Below are 18,962 nucleotides of genomic sequence, written 5' to 3'. Positions count from 1 at the left end.
GGTGGAGTGACTTATTAGCTTTGTAATACTTACATATCAGCTGAGAATGCAAGTAATGTATGTTAGCCATTGTCGGCTAAGAAATACCTCCCATTGCGAGATCACGTACATGAGGGCACTTTTATAAATACATGTATTGAATATGATTATGCCTCGTATTAGCCAGACAATGAAAGCTCAGGTGTCACGGCGAGGGTGGCCGTGAGATCTCCAAGGTCTCACTTCTACGTTTCCCCGTACAATAGCATCGCAATCGCACGTTCGTTGGCAGGGCATACCTTAGACCAAGCGCTTCCTGCCCAAAAAGCCTGCGCGTATCCTTGCTTTTTCTCGATATGGGCCAAGCAATGCGAATACACGTATTGCTGCACGTACGCGATATAGTATGTAGGCCTTGCCCAAAGGCGTCGCCGAGCCGGGGGCCGTGTAAGTGATAGGTGTTGTAGTAAAAACAGTTGTGCCTGTCATAGACGGAGCTAGGCCATCTTGGCTTTTCTTGTCCGCAATAGAAGAAAAGAGGTGGCCGGAAAGGCATGGGTTCGTATTTCTCCTCTGCTCTACTAGAAACTGACTGTGCCTTTGCTTCTTTCTGTCCTACAGGCTACAGGTCTTTCAATGTAGAGTTCAAATAGAGCTGTTCCGGATCTGTGTATGATGTGCTGCCGCTGCGACATCACGATGCCCATACAATAAGGAAAGATTGGAGCGAGTTTATTTTATTTTTTACCTCCGGCACGCTGCAAGGTCGAAAAACCTCCGCTACCTTGCTTGCTTCAAGGTGAGAGTAGCATTCCGGCCCTTGTCTGCTTGTTGCGCGCGCTGGGTAGTGGGGCGTGGTTCCCCCTCTAGTCCCGCGCTTGTTCGTGTCCCTGTCAACACTGCGAGTAGGAAAGATCGGATAGCGTCATACGACTTACACCACCGCCTCCCATTATTCCCATGCAGCCAATAGTGATACACCTCCAGAGCTACGTAGCCAATCCGCCCGTGGTTGGGCTGGGTTGTTGGACGGGTCAATCTTGGCTACCCTAGGTACGTAAGTGCGCAAGTGTGTAGCAGTAGGCCGGTCGGTCGTGATCGTAGAGAGACGGCCGACGAGAATATATTTCATCGCACCTGCTGCAGATTTTCCTCCTGCTCGAACTGGGACCCTCTCGAGCTTGCGACAAACCTTCTTTTCATTCCCTTCTCGGCCGCCCTGTCTTCTTCCAGATTGGAACAGCGCCGGATAGCCTTGCCCGTCTCGAGGTCGAATCGGTTCCTACGCAGCTACCGAGCTTTGAGTTTTGGGCTTTCGAGGCACGGGAGAACCCTCTTTGACACTTTGAGACCGGACGACCAGGATTAAATCTTTTTTAGAGTCCGCCCCCGACTCTTCCGCGAAATCCCATCCTGAGACGACGACAGACAGTCAATCCGAACTCGGGTGTCCAATAGAATACGGTTGACGCGCACTTACTCGCACCTCGTTTGAGCGAAACCTGATTCAGGAGCTATCGCTGGGGAAGTGGAAGTTTCAGCAGCCGGTGGGCATTTCTTCCTCTATCACATATTGTTTGTCTCGGGGGCTTTCTATATCGACATTCGTTTCCGCCTCTTGATGACCACATCTGTCTTGCGCCGCCAACCCGACGAACAGCTGAAGCCAGCAACTGTGAGTAGTTGATGCTCTCCCTCTATAAGCCGAAGCCAAATCCCAGTCCGCCCAAGTCTGCCCCCTCTGCCCCCTGGTGCCAAGGGGACCTCACCTGGACGGCGAACAAGTTACGAATCCGGCCAAAATCCACCCATACCAACCCCTTGCTCTCTTCGTGTTCTTGTCCCGATTCACTGAGAGCTCCGCGGGACGCCTCGCTGGCAGCTTTGTAATATCCCCACGTTGAGCCCGGGGAAGTCTTTCGATCCATTCTGCCAATCCTCCCCTCAACTTTGCACTGGGACGACCAACTGCGCAGAGGGGACAAACGACAGCGACGGACGGACGGACACGCAAATTTGGCCTGATTGACGAATGCTGATGATCGACTGTGCATGGTAGAGATAAGCGACCAAGACTGCAATTCTCTGTGGTGGGTCTTGCCTGCTGCACCGGCAGCTCAGCTCAATTGAGTCTCGGGTCTACCACATCGCTGCTGCTGCTGCTGGCAGAGCGTGTCGACAACAACCACGCAGAATCAACCTCCTCCGGCAGGTTGGCCGAGAGTGTGCGGTTCACGATGGTGCGAAAGCGAGGTTCGTATATTCTTCCCTTCTTCTCGGATTCTTCTTGGACTTTTCTACTCCCCCATCCACCTGCTATGAAGTGATACAGTCCCGCCTTTCATCTTCCCATCGGCCCACCATGGTACTTCCAATTCCTCTTGATCCATTCCCGGGACTTGGGAGTATTATTAGCTGGTGCGTCACTTGGACTTGGCTTCCCCTGTATCACGGAGCTTCAGCACGCATACTGTATGAAGATGTGAAGAACATTGATGCGGCTGTATTCAGGGCAGCAAATGACATGATATGCCCGTTGCCTATGCGTGTTCTTGAATGGTGCTTGCACCACAAGCCAATAGCTTACTTAGGCCGGGCGCCTTTGTCTCTCTCTTCAGCTTCTGTGCCGATGACAATAGAGCCAGCTGGCTTGAGTGTTGCTATCTGCCCGCCGGTGAATGCACACACAGACGCCTGCAGAAAAAAAAGTTGAGAGACCGCCCGAGAGTTATTGATCGCTTGCTTGCGACTTTGACCTACGGCTGACGACGAGCTTTTGTTGCTTGTTTGCTGAGCTGCACCGGCGACCATTCGCTACATATTTATTTGCCACGCTTCCCTCCCAGACCCATTACTTGTTTTGAAGCGCATTTCAATTTCACATTCCTCAAGTGCAGGAGTTATTCCCAAACAGGGCCCATCACATATCAGTTAGTCATTAAGCAGCAGCAATTCCAACAGCTCGGCTCAGCGTGCCGGACAAAGACAGCCAGCACCGCATCCACCCTCCCTTTAGGCACTGCTGGGCATCCATTCGTTTTGCTCGGCATTTCCTGTTAATTAGGACGTTTTGCCAAGCCGAAGCCATAATAATAATCTGCAATGAGCATCATGCTAATCATGCCCTATTGAGCCAAACAGTCCTCTCTTTTATGTCCCAGCTTTCTGGGAACAATCCTAGAGACTCCTTTACTGCATCGCCGAATTCAACATCACCCGCCAACGACTCCGACCGGAAACCCGACTTTGGTCTCAATCAACGCGGCGAGCGCTCCTCGCTCCCGGCTTTTGGAAGATTTCGCTCCAACTCAGCACGTCTGCCATCCACGCCCGTGCCCTCGTCGCCCATTCGCGACAAACATGATATATCTCCCCTAGCTGGCGACTCCCCGATTCAAGCCCCCAAGCGCATACCAGGCCGCAACAGAAGTTCGTCGCGACCCTTGTCTATGGTGCAGACCTACCAACCGCACCTCATGGACGTCACCGAAGATACCATCCCGGAGCTGCAGCCCATTTTCACCTTCCTCAACAGCCATGCGAACAAGCTGTACCAAGAGGGCTACTTCCTGAAGCTTGACGACCAAAACATACGTGCGTAAAATTTTCCGACCCGACCGTCCGATTGTTGATGCTGCGAGTCAAGTCAAGTCGTGCATGGTGCTAACACCCCGGTTTAGAGGGTCGTCCGAACCCAGACAGGACATGGACAGAATGTTTCGCCCAGCTCGTCGGCACCGTGTTGTCGCTATGGGATGCCAGCGAACTGGACACCGCTGGTGCGGAGGGCGAAGTACTCCCCAAATTCATTAATTTGACTGATGCGACAATCAAGATGGTATGTTTAGGACGTGGCGGTATACCCTTGGAATCACGACCCCGCACCTTTCGTGAAGGCAGAATGTCGTGCTGACTTGAGTAATAGATCGACTCGTTACCGACGCGATCTCCCGAAGAGAAGCCACTGCAGAATATCCTGAGCATCAACACGGCTGGAAGGAACCGATACTTGCTGCACTTCAACTCGCGTCACTCCCTTGTTCAATGGACTGCCAGCATCCGACTTTCGATCTACGAGCACTCGACACTGCAGGAAGCCTACACTGGAGCGCTGATCGCTGGCAAGGGAAAGACACTGAACAACATTGCCATAATAATGGAAAGATCCCGAGTCGTAACACAGGAATGGGTACGAGTTCGCTTTGGCGCTGGAGTGCCATGGAAACGCTGCTGGTGCGTGATCTCGCCTCCGGACGAGAAGGAATATATAAAACTTCAGAAAGAGATGAAGAAGAGGTCCCCATACGATCGCTCGCATGCGCCCATACTCAAAGGCGACATCCGGTTCTACGAGAGCAAGGTGGAAGGAAAGAAACTGAAAAAGGCAAAGCCAGTTGCGACTATCACGGATGCTTATTCAGCCTACGCCATCTACCCTCAGGCAAAGTCCCTGATTGACGCTTCCACATTGATCAAGATCGAAGGCGACATCACTATTCATTCGGATCCACCTTCATCGACGGAGGGATTTGTATTCATCATGCCGGAAGTCCACCCGGCAGTGAGTGGCTTCGAGACGATGCTGCGATCTCTATTTCCTTGCTGGGACACGTTTGGCCTCTATGGCCGTCCTGGCCGGCTGGTCGCCAGCACCATAGACTCTCGATCGTTGATGTTTGCTATGCCAAAGCACAGGCGCTACGGATACTTGGAGGTAATGGATGTCAACGGGCTGATATCATCGGACGGGAGCCAAGCCTGGTCGGAGAGGGACTGGAGAAAGCAACTCAAAGATTTGACAGGGCAGCGTATGACCAGCATCAGCGACGAACCCGGCAGCGCCACGCACAGCAGAACGAATAGCAGGACGAAGAGACTCAGTTTCGGACAGGGTGCGGACGGTGCAGGCAAACCACGTGTGGGCTTTGCCGAGGGCAGCCCTTCCTCCGCTCGTTCTTCGCGATCGATGTCACTCACCAGCCGACCTCTGCCCAGGACCGATTCGGCTCCTCCGGACCACAACCGCGAACGTGCACCTTCGGCAATGGCAGGCGCCACGAAGTCTGGGCATGCTAGAAATGCGTCCGACTCTAATCTGGCTTCTTCCGATTTCCCTGTGGGCAACGGCCCTCTTGGGCGGGGCCCACCGCGTCAGTTCGTGAATGACCTGGCCGCGACCCCAGAACGAATGAGCTCGGACGAAGATCGAGAGCCTCCGAGCCTGGAAGCAATGCGGGCGCTTCAGACACCGGAACCAGTATCCCAGCCACCAGCTTTCTCCCATGCTCCAGGAGCAAGGCCAAACCAAAGGCCATATCATTCGCCCGAGATGCGTCGCGCAAACAGTCGCATGTCCGTCAACACACTGCAGCAGCTTGCGCAAGCTGGTGGCATTGGCGGAGTTGGCCAGCAGCAGGGTTGGAACGCTGAGAAGCTGGGGGAAAGAGCTAACGGCCCTCTAGCTGTTCCTCAGCCGGACCAACGTGGCCCTCCGGTACCTGCACACGGTCCCAGCTCTGGGATGGCTGCTAATGCCGGCTATCGTGACAACGGGAACCAAGACCATCCACACTCACCTGCCCTGCCCCCTCCAGGACTTCGTCTCAACACAAAGCCATCTAAGTCATCTTTGAATCATGAGATGTACCCTCCGAGTCCGGTCTTTCGTGGGCCCAGTCCAGGCTCCCGCCCACAGACCCCCGATAGGCGTAGCCCAGCTTACGGGCCGGGAGCTGGTCCTGGCTTTGACCGACCGCCGCCTGGGCGTGGGCAGCCTCCTCACATGATGAATGGACGTGGGCCTCCCCCAGGAAACATGGGACCACCACCGGGTCGTGGACCCCCTGGACCAGGTGGTCCTCCGCCTCATATGGGACGAGGGGGGTACCGCGGTCCACCGCCGGGCCCTGGAGGACCAGGATCGAGGCCAACAACCCCTGGTGGAAGCCGGCGGCCGCCACCAGCCCCTGTGAACACATCACCTCCCATTCACCGGAAGCCACTACCAACCCGGTCCGACAGCCTCCAGAGCCGGTTGGACGACTCAGTTCCTGCCTCATCGGCAGCCTCGAGTAACGGTAGTTTCACCCGTGCGCTTGATCCCACTGTACTTGCCCAAATCCATGCGAGTAACTCCAGCAGCAGAAGCACACCCCCACCCCAACAGCTACCAGACCTACCCCAGGGCATAGTACCTGAACAGGGCGTCATAGGGGTGATGCGTCGCAAGAACACGGGTCAAAGCTATGCGAGTAGCTACGACTCGACCGAAAGCCCGGATTATGCTAGTACCAGGCCCTCGATGGACACAGCTCCCTCCGTGGAGAGACAGGTGGATAAACCTCGAGCTGGCGTTCTCCGGACCGTCGGCGACGAATCTCATAATCCGTCTAGGCCGGACATTCCGAACGTTGATTTCGGACCTACCTTCAACTTCGCGAATCCGGCTCGCAATAAAACACCAACTCCCGGGTTTGCTCCACCCACACCATCGTTCTCGCCTGGTCCCCGATCTTTCTCCCCTGCGCCGCTGCAGCCGATGAGGAAGTCCCCAGTCCCTGAAGTCTCGCACAATCGGCAGCAATCGCAATCGGCAATCATCGAAGACAGTTCAACTCGCCAGAGTGTGGTATGGCAACCTGCGGGGGCTCAACAAGGCTCTGACAGCTCGGGTAGTCGTGGCCTCTCGGCTGAGCAGTTCGTTCAGCAACGTGCTGCTGCTGCATCCACGCCGTTGTACGCTCACCAGCGTCAGTCTTCAGGCTTTTCGCTCAGCGGGTATCGCACTGGAACACCAACGCCGCCCCTCGAGCGAAGCCAAGGTACCCGCGACTATATGGGCAGCCACTCTCGGTCCACCTCGCAGGATCTACTTCAGCGGCCCAGCTCGAGAGGAGCCGGGGCTGTCTTGGGAGGCCAGGGCGGCCAGGGCGACTCGCACCTCTCAGCAAGAGAGCAAGAGCAGGTAGCACGTATGACGGGTACACCGTTGGTCAACATGGCATCCAACAGGACTCCACCGCAGCAGCAGCAAGGACCCGGTCTCGTCGGTGCCATCGAAGCTAGGGAGCGGGAGAGGCAGCAGGCGAAGCAAGGATACAGCGGACAAGCTATCCAACAAGCAATCGACCAGCGCCGGATGATGCAGCAGCAGCAACAGCAGCAACAGCAGCATCAGCAGCATCAGCAGCAGAGCTATCAGAACTATGCACAGCCCATGTCTCCTGGAGGCATGCCACCTCCAGCTGGGATGTACTCGAACATGAACACAAGCCGCAATATGCTGGCTAGCCCCCAGTCACCGGGGCCGCAAGCTATGGGATTCCCCCAATCACCTGGGCCGCAAGCTATGGGATACCCCCAGAACTTTGTCGGGGGCGGAGGCCAGGTGTATGCCCAGGGCGGTGGATGGAACAGTCCGGGACCCAACTCGCCCCGCCAAGGAGGCTATGCGGCGCCGCAGGGTCAGTTCTCGCCCCCGTTTAGCCCGCCACCTGGGCAGATTCCTAGGGTGATGAGCCCGCAGCAGCAGGGTCGCGGCCAGCAGGGCTACAACCAAGGTTACCATGGACAAGCTTTCTAAAAGCTGTTGATTTGTTTCGAATAGGGGGATACGCACGACGTAACGACACCTGACTTTGTAGGATTATTTGCATATACAATTGGAAGTTGTCTGGATTGATAAGCGATTCAAGATTGAATTTTTCTTCTTTTCGAGAGACATATTGGAAGGGCAGCATGGGAGGTGGTTCATCATAAGGGGTTACTTCACATTTGGACCTGATAGACGAGTCGTACTGGGAGATTTTCCAGCGGCGAAAATTAGCATGGTGAGGGCATTCAAGCATTGGCATAGCACAATTTGCATTGCATTTGTAGGGTTTAGGGAATTCTTCTGTTGATACCTTTGTTCATTCTTCTTGATTCTTTGGGCGTTGTCTGGGTTAGGGATAGTCATAGGCTATGCACCTCAATAGTCTGATATTTAAAAAAAGGTCAAAAAGTCAAAACCTCCTGATGAATACGGTTGCCGTCGTCCAATATTCGCCTCCCGCTAAGAACAGCTGCTGATGACCTGCAGAGCACCCCCTACGGGATGAATTTGAATGACTCGCGACTTGATACTGACTAGCACAGGTACCAGCCATGCTAGCGGAATAGTGACACGCAGATCTAGCCCGCTAAATTAAAATGGACCACCCGACGATAAGGCTCACGATATCGGGAAGGCAAACCAAACCCATCCGGACGGGAATGAGCGTCATCTTTGCCGAGGCTAGTCATGTCGTAGAGAGAGCGAGTGGAACTCGTGGATTGCTCTGAATCTGGGGTGTTTCTGTCCGTCTTTCACATGTCCAGACTGGTTTAGCCACCGACTTCGTTCCTTTTTCTTGTTTCTCTCCCTTCCTGTGTTTTACCACCGCTAGACCTCCCGTTCGCTCAACCTTCAGGCAGGCAAACCCGCGCTTTAGACCGCTCATTTTTCCAGCAGCAACCGACGACGAAGTACGCTGTCGCAAAACAAAAAGTAACGAAAAACAGAAGAAGCCATGCCGCAAAACGCTCCTGCCCCCGGGGCGGCGCCCACCGCCGAACAGCTCGAGCCCGTCAAGGCCGCCGTCCGCGCCCTGCTGCACCAGCCCGAGTACGACGACGGCTCCGCGGGACCGGTGCTGGTCCGGCTCGCCTGGCACTCGGCCGGCACGTACTGCAAGGAGACGAACACGGGCGGTTCGAACGGGGCGGGTATGCGATACGAGAAGGAAGGGGTAAGTTGTTTGCGCCCACCCGAGTCACAATTACAACTATCGACAACACAATCCACCTTCTGTATGCTGACGAAAACCTGCTTCCTGATAGGGCGACCCAGCCAACGCCGGCCTCCAGCACGCCCGCGCCTTCCTCGAGCCCGTCAAGTCGCAATTCCCCTTCATCTCCTACGCCGACCTCTGGACGCTGGCGGCCACAGTGGCCGTCGCCGAGATGGGCGGGCCCGCGGTGCCCTGGCAGGGCGGGCGCACCGACTACGCCGACGACGCCAAGGTGCCGCCGCGGGGCCGCCTGCCCGACGGCGCGCAGGGCGCGGACCACCTGCGCTTCATCTTCCACCGCATGGGCTTCAGCGACCAGGAGATCGTCGCGCTGAGCGGCGCGCACAATCTGGGCCGCTGCCACGGCGACCGCAGCGGGTTCGAGGGGAAGTGGGTCAACAACCCGACCCGGTTCTCGAACCAGTACTTTAAGCTGCTGCTCAAGTTTGAGGGCGAGTGGAAGAAGACGACGCTCAAGAATGGGCTGCAGCAGTTCGTTTACGTGGATGAGGATCTCGCGGCTGGCGAGGAGGGGGAAGAGAAGGAGGAGGGGCTGATGATGCTGCCGACGGATATGAGTCTGATTAGTGATTCCAAGTTCCGGGCCTGGGTCGAGAAGTACGCGGCGGACCAGGATTTGTTCTTCCGCGACTTCGCCGCTGTTTTCGCGAAGCTGCTCGAGCTGGGGATCAAGCGAAATTCGGAGGGCCGCGTCGTGAATGATGAGAACGTCGAGGACGGGTACCGCAGCGCGCCCAAGAAGAGCGATGCGCCCGGCGCTCCCGCGAAATCGCAGGGCCCGGGCCAGACGGGCGAGGAGGCGGCGCCACTGCAGAAGGAGAACGAGAAGTACCGCCGGAGGGCGGGCGGGGCGAAGTTGTAGGCTGGTTTCGATAGGTGGCTGGGCCGGTAGACGATGCATGAGACGATGATGACCAGACGGGAGGATCGACAGAAGTCCCACGACTTGAGAGCGAGATGGATAGAAACTTAGATGGCGCTATGATGCTGGGTGTACAACAGAGCAGAGCGACGTCCGGGGGCTTTAGATTATTATACTAGATTCCGCGAGGTTGGGATCTTACTCCCACTTAAAGAGAGAGATACAGATAGACAGCATAGAAGAGGCTGCCATTTTAGAGGCAGGTCTCGTAGACATCATATACTTGCTGCTTTTCGGTCAATTGACTACTGTTGTATCTGCGTCCAGCAAGTCCATGAAGTCGTAAAGCCCCTGAGGGCATCCTGTGGGCAGAGCTATTGATACAGGCGATCCAATTGCTGCCGGTGATCCCGCAGCCTACGGCTTCAACTCCAACGACAGAACTTGATGGGAGTACTCTACTAGTAGTACCTCAGCTGTTAAAGAATTTTCAGTAGAACAGTTTATGGATGTCTAGTGTTCCATGGACAAAGATTACGGGCAGAAACACGAAAAGCAGCAACATGGGATGTGGAGACGTACATGTACCAGATCAGTGACACGGCTGGTGTACGGAAACAACGAATCTAAGTCAGATGATTAATTTCGTAGGAGATCCTGACGGCGGCTGAAAGATTGGTGCCCTGAGCTGTCCGTTTCTTTCACATCTATGCCTGTTTGTCAGGGGCATGGGACATGGGTCCGACTTCTAGGGGTATGTATGTTCTTTCTACGCTGGAATTGAGTGTGTTCATGAACAGCTCGCTTTTCATTCATTTTCATGGCCAGCTTTCTGATTGGTCTAGTCCTTGCAAGTGGCCTTATATCTGCGTCTGTGGATGCAAGTCAGATGTGGCAGCCACCTCATCCCTGAGACCTTCCTTTGTTCCCAAAGCATCTATATCCTTCCTGCCCTTGCCTCTTCGCAGGTCACACATACGATAGGAAAACGCTTAGCATACCAACGCAATCTAGCTGTCTTACCAACTAGCACGCCAATTCGTAATATCACCCAACACGAGATCATAAGATGAACGATACCACACCCACGACCACAGCGGCCCAGCCGAACGAGCAGCCTAAGGCAATTAACATGTAAGTGAACAGCCGGATCAAAAAGTAGCGAGAACCCTACCTCCGAACTTACCAACTTCTCCTAGGGACCTTGTCGCGCTGAGACTAGGTGATAAGGCCTTCTGCGTGTCCCGCAAGGGCCTCCGGTGGAGCAGATACATCCGGGAGATCCTGAACCGTGCTGATGAGCAGGTCCTCGGGGCTCCCGGAGACTTGCCTTGGGGCGATCGTGTCGCGCCCGAGACCATGGAATGGTTCCTCAAGCTACTGTCGGACTTATACGACAACAGCCACGATATCCGCTCCGTGACAATCTATGGCCCAGAGGAGAACCGACTCGAGTGCCTCGCGGCTCTGCCCCGACTGCAGGAGCTTGCTGAGCTGCTCGGGTGCGCTGATATTCCGGTCCTTGTCCGACGCACCGGCGTGAAGATCATTAGGCAGATCCACGTCCCGCAAGACACCGACGCCGACCTGAAGCAGTCAGTCCGGCTGTTCGACGCGGCTTACAGAGCTTGGTCGGATACGCTCGTCAAGCAATGGATCTTCATGAAGTTCTGCAAGGTTGTCAACGACATCCCTCACGCGATCTCTCTCGAGCCAGCCATCAGTGACGAGTTCCGAGAGAAAGCTCTTGCCTACCACCAAAAGTCTTCGGTCGAACACAATGTTGATGTCACTGATGCTATCTTTGGAGTGTAGTTGGTGGTGACATAGAGGAGACTGTCCAAGATCCTTGATCGAGCAGCAACATCACCGAGAGACGGCTGTTAGCCCCTGATTCCCTAAACGGAGTGGGCATATAGTGGTGACCGGAAATTAAAATACTGATGGATATTGCCCGGCATGTACGTATGAAGACAGGATGATCTGTTTTCTCTTTCGATGACGCCACACAAATTAAATCAAAGCTCCTTCAACAGTAATCCAGAAAATCTCGATCGAAGCTCAACGCCTTTGTTTTTCAGGTGACTCGACACACTCACTCCCATGACTTCGGAAACTACAGATGCGCCCATTCATGTTGGAAAGAGGATAGAAGCAGGGTAGTAATCCAGTATCATAGTATCCTTTCATTGTGATTGTAGTGTGAGATCCGCCTTATAGAACTGCGACTGCGCCAGTAAGGGGTTCGCGACTGAGGTCTGAACTCCGGCTGAAGACTCCGGTTTTTCTTATGCGCGCCCTACTCACTATTATGTTAAGGCCGTTTCTTGGTTACATGATTTCTGATAGGTCTGTTATTGTTGTATTCAATGTTTGGCTTTGGACGCCGCTGAGCTTCACCTCTTCCATTTGGGGCATAAATAGGGAACACCCTACCTTGCAGAAAGCAACCTTTTCCTTTTCCCCAGATTACAAGTCAACAACCCCAACCCGTCTAGTGAGCCCTCAGTCAAACCGACACACCAAGATGAGCGGCAGTTTCGACCCCGAGCGTCGCGGAGGCGTGGGCTCAGGCCCTGATACACTCACTCGCTTGTTTAGCTCCATGAGTTTGGACCAGTAAGTGCCTGCATGAACCAGCAATACGCCCCCGGATGGGGAAACCATCCTTCCCTCCCGACACTAACACGTGCCCACCTTCGCCACCAGGCTGTACATCGCCCTGCGACGTGGCGACGAGGTCTTCCACGTGGCTCGCCAGCTCCTCTGGAACCACTGTCACATCATCAAGGAGCAGGCCGGCATCGGCATCCGGTCCCACAAGGACCTGCGCGGCCCCATCACCCTGCCCTGGAGCCAGGACGAGGTCGCGACCGAGGCCATCGAGTGGTTCTTCGACGTCCTGCACTGCCTGGCCCCCGAGCACCCGAGCTACGTCGCCGTCGACATCTTCGGCCCGGACGAGACCCGCGTCGCCAGCCTCGTGGCCCTGGCCCGCTTGGCCCACGTGGCCGAGCTATTCAAGTGCAACGCGATCCAGCATTCGATCCGCCGCGCCGCCCCGAAGCTTCTGGGCCAGCTCCGCCTCCCGACCGACAACGACGCCGCCACCACGGAGGAGGACCAGGCAAAGAAGGACGGCCTTCTCGTCCAGGCGGTCCGGGACTTCGACGCCGCCTACCACGTCTGGGCCGACGCGCTCCTCCGGCACTGGATCGTGGCCAAGTTCTGCAAGCTCTTCGGCGGCGACTTCGGCCGCGTCATGTCGCTCGAGCCGGCCGTGGCCGGCGTCAGTGCCGAGTTCCGGGAGAAGACCCTGGCCTGGCACCAGAGACAAGTTGGCGCCGGAATGGCTCAGAACTGAGCTGCTGCTGCTGCTGCCGCTTTGCGAGCAGCCGTGGGCAGCACGGAGGAAAATCGGACGAGGTTGTTGTGATGGGAAATTTGCCAACAGCAGTAAACACGATCCGGCGCAGCAAGGCTCTTTTGACGAACCCACCCACGAGTAGGATACACGACATGGATTGCTATTTGGAGGAGTCGGCGAGGCGGAGGAGGGATTCTGTGTTGAAGGTCCGAGGCGACGATTTGCTACGACGATTTGCTAATGCGTACATGTATGACACATCATCATGTTGCAAGGATGAATAAATCCTAGCTCTTCATGATAGGCAAATCCAGAAAACACCAATAAACCCAACCTCTTTCCTCATGTCTTGACGATCGCGATCCCCAGAACCTCCTGAAGATCCTGAGGGATGACGAACTCGGTCTCCTTGGGTAGCAGCCCCCTTTCAACTAACTGCGCGTCCGTTATCGCAACGCTGTCTGACCCTGCTTCTTCCTCGTCCAATACCCGCTTGAGCCCTCGCGCCTTCTCCGTCACGTCCTCGATGCTCTCGATCCACTCCCCCACCCACCGCGCCTGCAGCGCCGCCGGCACGCCGATCTGGATGCTGCGGTACTCCAGCTTCTCGAGCCGGGGCGAACGCTCAGGGTCCCACTGAATCCTGACCTCCTCCTCCGCCGCCGCGACCTCCTTGGCTTCCTCCTCTTTTTCTCCCTTGCCGCCAAGTTGCTTGTGGTGACTAAGCACCCCCTCCGGAGCAGCTCCAAAAATCCCCCGCGCCGCACCCGCAGGGCCAGGATGCGCGCCTGGTTCGGGTCCTTGTACGAGTAGCCCGCCCGGTACATCATCCAGCACCAGCTGGGCTTGATCCAGGTCATGCGCGTCGTCCGGAAGCGGGGCGAGGCGTCGAGGCGCTGCTGGGCGACGGCCGCCGACGCGATCTCGGCGTTGTAGGCCTGGTAGACGGTGATGGTCTCGGCGTCGTGCAGGGCGCGGATTTGGCGGTAGGGTGGTGTTACTGATGATGGCGGCGGCATCTTGGAGGTAGGGGTTGATACTCTTCCAGCTTTGGGGGATCGATGCTGTTATTGGTGGACGAGTGCCGTTTTATCTCTCTTTCTCTTTCTCGGGTATCTGCAGCCGATTATTCATTCTGCTCATGGCCAATTCATATAACCTTTGGATGTGGTTATATATACTTCTATTACCATTAGCAGTGGGCTTTGACCTTGTTAGTGGAAGCTCGCCGGTTGAGTCACGCCAGCTAGCGTGGTTGGCTGGCTGGCTGGCTGGCCCAAGGCCTCAGCTCCCGCAGCTGGTTGTGTAAGTACCTAGCTGGCGAGCTCATACAATTGTGCCCAAGTCATCATAGCTTGGCCAGAAAGTAAAATGAAGAAGAAGAAAAAAATATTCGCCTGCTGAATTGATCTCCTTCATATATAATAAACAATAAGCGGTATCAAAAGATAATTTCACAAACGCGCCTACCACATAACATGCTCCTGAACGCTGAGAATCAGGCACTACCTATGCACAAAACAAAGCCGCTGTCCTGCAGCTCCGACGGAGAGGAACCTGCCACAAAAGAACACCGACATTGCTTTCCTTGTTTTAAACATTACCTACACCTCCGCTACCTCCGGCCCTTTGCCCTTCTTGGCGGCCCTGTTGTTCTTCCGGTGGTTTATAATGGACATGCCTTCGCGTCGTGTCAGTAGGGGCAGTCAGTCGGTAAGGCAAAGAAGGCGGCGGTAGAAGCGAAGCGCATAAGTAGGCAGGGAAAGTAAGGTAAGCAAGATAGAGAGAAGGAAAAGACTCACTGGTAGCTATAAGCGTAATGACGAACAAGACCCAGATCAGCGCGCCCAGCCCAGCGTCCACGCAGATGGCGACCTTGGCCGCCTGGATCGTCGACCGCGCCGTCGCCGCCGCCGCCGCGGAACTTGCCCCAGCGTCAGCGCCAGCGCCAGCACCGCCGGGCCCACGGCCACCGTCCGGCGGAACGCCGATCTCGTGGGGCGGAGGCGGCGGCGGTGGTTGCGGCTGATACGCGCCGGGGCCCGGCGTCTGCCGCGCGGCGAGGACGTAGTAGTAGCCCGCGCGCGCGACGTTGAGGGCCGACGCGAGGCTCGCCAGCGAGGCCCAGGTGGCTAGCCAGAAGACGTTGGTGAGGCCTTCGATGACTCTGGTAAATGGGGGGCGGGGGGTTGCCTCATATTAGCACCGGCTCTGGAGAGAGGGGAGGTAGAGTGGGCATGCGCTACTGCACTGCTGTAGGGACTTGGGGGTGTATGTCTGGCACTCACATATGGGCGATCCAGTGATAGAGAACGGGATAGAAGAGTATCGACACGCCTAGCCACAGGAAATAGACCACGGTCCAGGAGAAGACGAAAAATGATAGACCTGCAAACTGGTCAGCAGAGTCCCAATCCCTCGGAACGATTGGCCTTGGCAGTGCAGGCTGATAGCAGAAGGAGTGCTACGTACCGAATGCTGGGAGCTACAATTGGAGAAAAGGGGACGTTGCATTAGCAGGTGTTCCTCGTCAAATGGCTTTCAACTCCCCAAACGATCACCACAAAAGATTGTCGGTTTTCTCTCTCTCTCTCTCTCTCTCACACACACACACACACACTTACATTCCCCATATTCAGCGTGAACGCCGCAAAGGCCGCCAGGACCAGAAACACGACGGCGAGGACGAGCTGCACGATCCGTATGATAAACACCTTCCTGCCCATCGGCGGCACGTGGGTCCGGTCGTCGCCGTTCTTGATGTGGTTCGCCCACACGTTTCGGTTCCTGTTGTCTGTCGCCGCCGCCGAGGGCCCGCTCGTGACGTTATTTGGTGCCGACATCTTGCCCAGGATCCCTCCGACTACTCCCTTCGACGACTTGCGCCGGTTCTTCCGGGACGGTTCGGGCGCTGCGCTGTTCAATTCGTCCAGGCTCCCGAATGAGGCCTCGCTGAAATGCGACCTGGCGCCTTTGCTCATTGGCCTTTTTCTCGTTGGTCCTTCGTCGGCTGCTTCTTTACTGTTTGCTCTGGGCGGGAAGTAAGGCGAGAAGGAAGTTTAGGGCAATCGACTACGTTTCCTCTGCTCCTTCTTCGGTCTAGCCGTTTGGTCGCGTTTGGGAGTGGGCGAACGGATCTTGGGTATCGGACGAAGTATGTCGTCGCACTCGGGGGAATAGTATGTCCTTTTCCCTCTTCCTTCCTTCTTATTCGTCTCTTTCTACCAGCGAAACCTCAGCATGTGTATTATCGCCTTCTTCTTGTCTTGCAATCGTGAATTCCGCGGCGCGTTTTCTCTATCCCGTAATAACGATGCTTCTTCTTCTTCGACTTCAATCCGGCCGTATCGTCGTGTGGTCCTGGTTCTCGTCGAGCCGAACGAATACATTGATGCCAAGCCTTCCGTGGGGATGTTCATCCCTTTTATTCGGTAGTTGGGTACGTATTTGGCAGCGAAAGAGAGGGGGGGGGACTTGCTGCACACACACACAGAGAACAACAGAAGCCTGATATTTTCCCAAGTTACTTTCAAGATGGGCATCAAGCTGCAATTACGGAATCTATTGGTCGGGCTGCATGAACGGCCGGGTACGATCGTCTCAGGAGCCCGCGGTAACAGGCGCCGGTTTCAGATATGCGCAAAATCACCACTGCCCAACACATCCACCCCCACATTGCCTTGTCCCTGTTCTAGATCGTCTCATCCATACGTTCGGCATGAACTGGAGATCTTGCAAACTCATAAGCATAACAGAGAGAAAAGAGGAGGCAATCGTGTTTCTTTGCTGCGTGTCCTATTCTCGCAAGTGTTTTCGGGAGACGGGCACGTGGGTGTTGTTCAATAGAGAAAGAGAGAAAGACCGTAACCTTGACCTTGTCGTAAATGCCGGCAAATATGCATTTGGCTATGCTTGCCGAAACTATCGTGATAGCCGAACCCGTGTCAAGCAGATGGGCGATCCTTGGCGGCATTGCATAAGACCCTGCATTCGTCTATGGCTAATTTCAACCCCACGACGTTTTGTGGCATTCTGCATCGGCCCCTACGACGGAATGCTTGAAGCCGCTAGTCCGTGACAACCTACAATAGGCGCATAACCAAAAAACCATCGCGAAGTCAGCCGTCGCAGGAATCGGCGATTCTCCATTATCTCTATATCTGCAGGCTAAGTAAGTAACCAAACAAGCCGTTGGGTGGATACTTGCCTACATACTTAATTACTCTGTCTCTTTAGCCTCGCCGGCAGCCGGGGCACCTGACTTGACACCCTTCACCCCCCTATCATATGCGCATACCGCTATGCTCTATATGTGACTCGGGCCTGCGACGCCCGAATGATTCGGGAGACATACGCCATACCCCTAATAATGCCCTTTCCAGTCGGGTCTGTGGTCGATCACCGTATCTAATCGTATCTGCCTCTGGTGTAGTGTCTCGTTTCAATCCACCTACGTTACGTCAAGCCCGACTAGTTGCACAATGACAACATTGATAGGCGTGACCGTGTGAGGCGAAATAGGGGTCCAGCGTGCGCGCCGGTCCGTTTCAACGTGCATAGCTTATTGAGTAGCTGCCGCCGCTAGAGGCTACAAGCGCCGGTGGTCCCCTCGGCATCACATTTCTCTCCCGCCCAAAAAAACACCCAATTCTCGAATTGCCATGGAACGGGATTTCGTCATCGGAGGAGTTGGGCAGATGGAAATTACCGTGAGGAATCACGATGGCATCAGTGACGTCTCTACCTGATATGCGTTTGTGGCCACGGGATGACGAAACGACGAGACGACGAGACGGCGAGACGGCTTGGCGTTGTGAAAGCCGTCTTCGCTGCCCCTCTGACTGAATCATTGCTAAATACGTCGATTACGAGAAAAGGTGCGAAAGTGTGAAATGAATAGGCAAAACAGAGCCGAGAAGGATCGTCAAGATCGTCAGCGCGAACAGCATTGTCATGACCCGGACCTTGCGTGGCCAGCGAAGGAACAACTCGGGGCCCCGACTCGAGTGAGAGGCAAACGCACATTGCGGTTTCTTGACACCGAGGACCTGGATGGGATTTCATCATAGCCACCTCCACTTTCCTCCGCCTCCCCCTCCACCCAGACAGTTCACGACGTTTACCAACCTTCGTCCCGGCAAGTGCCGCGGCGGGAGAGGAGAGATTGACAAGGGAACCAACTCGCGGCGGCGAAGATGTGATATCATTCCGTCCCTCCCAAAACTCATCGCGAGTCCATTAGTATGTTTAGATTGATCTGATGGTTGGAAATAGGGGTCCTCATTGCGTGGATGCGGAAAAGGAAAAGTCGATATGAGACTCTCGAGAGGCGAGAAGTCGAGACTCGAGACTCGAGACTCGAGACTCGAGACTACGAGAGAACTGATGACGGCGAAAATAAATTTGGAGTTCAGTGTGTGGTGAGACGCGCAGGAACCCATCACGGACGAAGGAAACAAAAGTTGAGACAAATAAGTGGCAGCCGGGGCGAGCGACAAAGAGATTGATAGAACGGCGTCGCCTGGCTCGCTGGTTTCGGATTTTTATCCTTCTCACGCACGTCGACCTGCATGCAGGCGTGGGCTCACATTGCGAAGTCAAAAAGTGACAGGTGAAGGTTATCCTCGAGAAAGTCTAGGGGGTTGGGGGAAGAGCATCCGGATGGCCCCATCATGGCTGCCGGTGCATGACTCGGCCGCGCTGCGACCCAATGACGTATCTCGGGCCCAGGCCGAGAGATTTTGGTGACAGGAAAAGAGTAAGAGTAGGTAAACAGACCCCCGGATTGCCCGCATGCCAAACGCACTTACACACAATATGCCGACTAGTTGACAACCTGGGGAAGCCAGTGCCGGGGACAGACGAACTCTGTTCTAGACTCTGTCACTTGTTCTCTTGTCGAAGTTGCCTGAGTGCCGTGTTG

The 18,962-nt window shown here is 55.3% G+C and overlaps 6 protein-coding genes across 6 annotated transcripts; 4 read left to right on the top strand and 2 right to left on the bottom strand.

Annotated features, from left to right (window-relative positions):
* Positions 1 to 2,216: 2,216 nt before the first annotated feature.
* PG997_006899 (PH domain-containing protein) lies at positions 2,217 to 7,561 on the top strand (the record flags this gene model as incomplete). The annotated part of the gene is made up of 4 exons (XM_066811214.1): positions 2,217 to 2,232; positions 3,121 to 3,573; positions 3,660 to 3,817; positions 3,905 to 7,561. The coding sequence occupies 4 exons, from the start codon at positions 2,217 to 2,219 to the stop codon at positions 7,559 to 7,561; spliced, it is 4,284 nt and encodes a 1,427-aa protein (XP_066670137.1).
* Positions 7,562 to 8,528: 967 nt separating this feature from the next.
* On the top strand, positions 8,529 to 9,672 carry PG997_006898 (uncharacterized protein; the record flags this gene model as incomplete). The annotated part of the gene is made up of 2 exons (XM_066811213.1): positions 8,529 to 8,747; positions 8,839 to 9,672. 2 exons carry the CDS (start codon positions 8,529 to 8,531, stop codon positions 9,670 to 9,672), a joined length of 1,053 nt encoding a protein of 350 aa, XP_066670136.1.
* Positions 9,673 to 10,741: 1,069 nt separating this feature from the next.
* PG997_006897 (uncharacterized protein) lies at positions 10,742 to 11,487 on the top strand (the record flags this gene model as incomplete). Its single annotated transcript, XM_066811212.1, has 2 exons — positions 10,742 to 10,806; positions 10,872 to 11,487. 2 exons carry the CDS (start codon positions 10,742 to 10,744, stop codon positions 11,485 to 11,487), a joined length of 681 nt encoding a protein of 226 aa, XP_066670135.1.
* A 712-nt stretch (positions 11,488 to 12,199) lies between these two features.
* PG997_006896 (uncharacterized protein) lies at positions 12,200 to 13,036 on the top strand (the record flags this gene model as incomplete). The annotated part of the gene is made up of 2 exons (XM_066811211.1): positions 12,200 to 12,291; positions 12,382 to 13,036. 2 exons carry the CDS (start codon positions 12,200 to 12,202, stop codon positions 13,034 to 13,036), a joined length of 747 nt encoding a protein of 248 aa, XP_066670134.1.
* A 345-nt stretch (positions 13,037 to 13,381) lies between these two features.
* Positions 13,382 to 14,058, bottom strand: PG997_006895 (uncharacterized protein; the record flags this gene model as incomplete). The annotated part of the gene is made up of 2 exons (XM_066811210.1): positions 13,382 to 13,693; positions 13,762 to 14,058. The coding sequence occupies 2 exons, from the start codon at positions 14,056 to 14,058 to the stop codon at positions 13,382 to 13,384; spliced, it is 609 nt and encodes a 202-aa protein (XP_066670133.1).
* A 574-nt stretch (positions 14,059 to 14,632) lies between these two features.
* Positions 14,633 to 16,068, bottom strand: PG997_006894 (uncharacterized protein; the record flags this gene model as incomplete). Its single annotated transcript, XM_066811209.1, has 3 exons — positions 14,633 to 15,232; positions 15,286 to 15,427; positions 15,656 to 16,068. Coding segments are annotated over 3 exons (1,155 nt in total), but the record flags the coding sequence as incomplete, so codon positions are not given.
* Between the last annotated feature and the right edge of the window lie 2,894 nt (positions 16,069 to 18,962).

Source organism: Apiospora hydei (assembly GCF_038363865.1).
Source record: "Apiospora hydei strain CBS 114990 chromosome Unknown utg000005l_segment0_segment0, whole genome shotgun sequence".
Taxonomy (NCBI): Eukaryota; Fungi; Ascomycota; class Sordariomycetes; order Amphisphaeriales; family Apiosporaceae; genus Apiospora; species Apiospora hydei.
The sequence above is the reverse complement of the archived record's forward strand: the minus strand, read 5'-3'. Positions and strand labels throughout refer to the sequence as shown.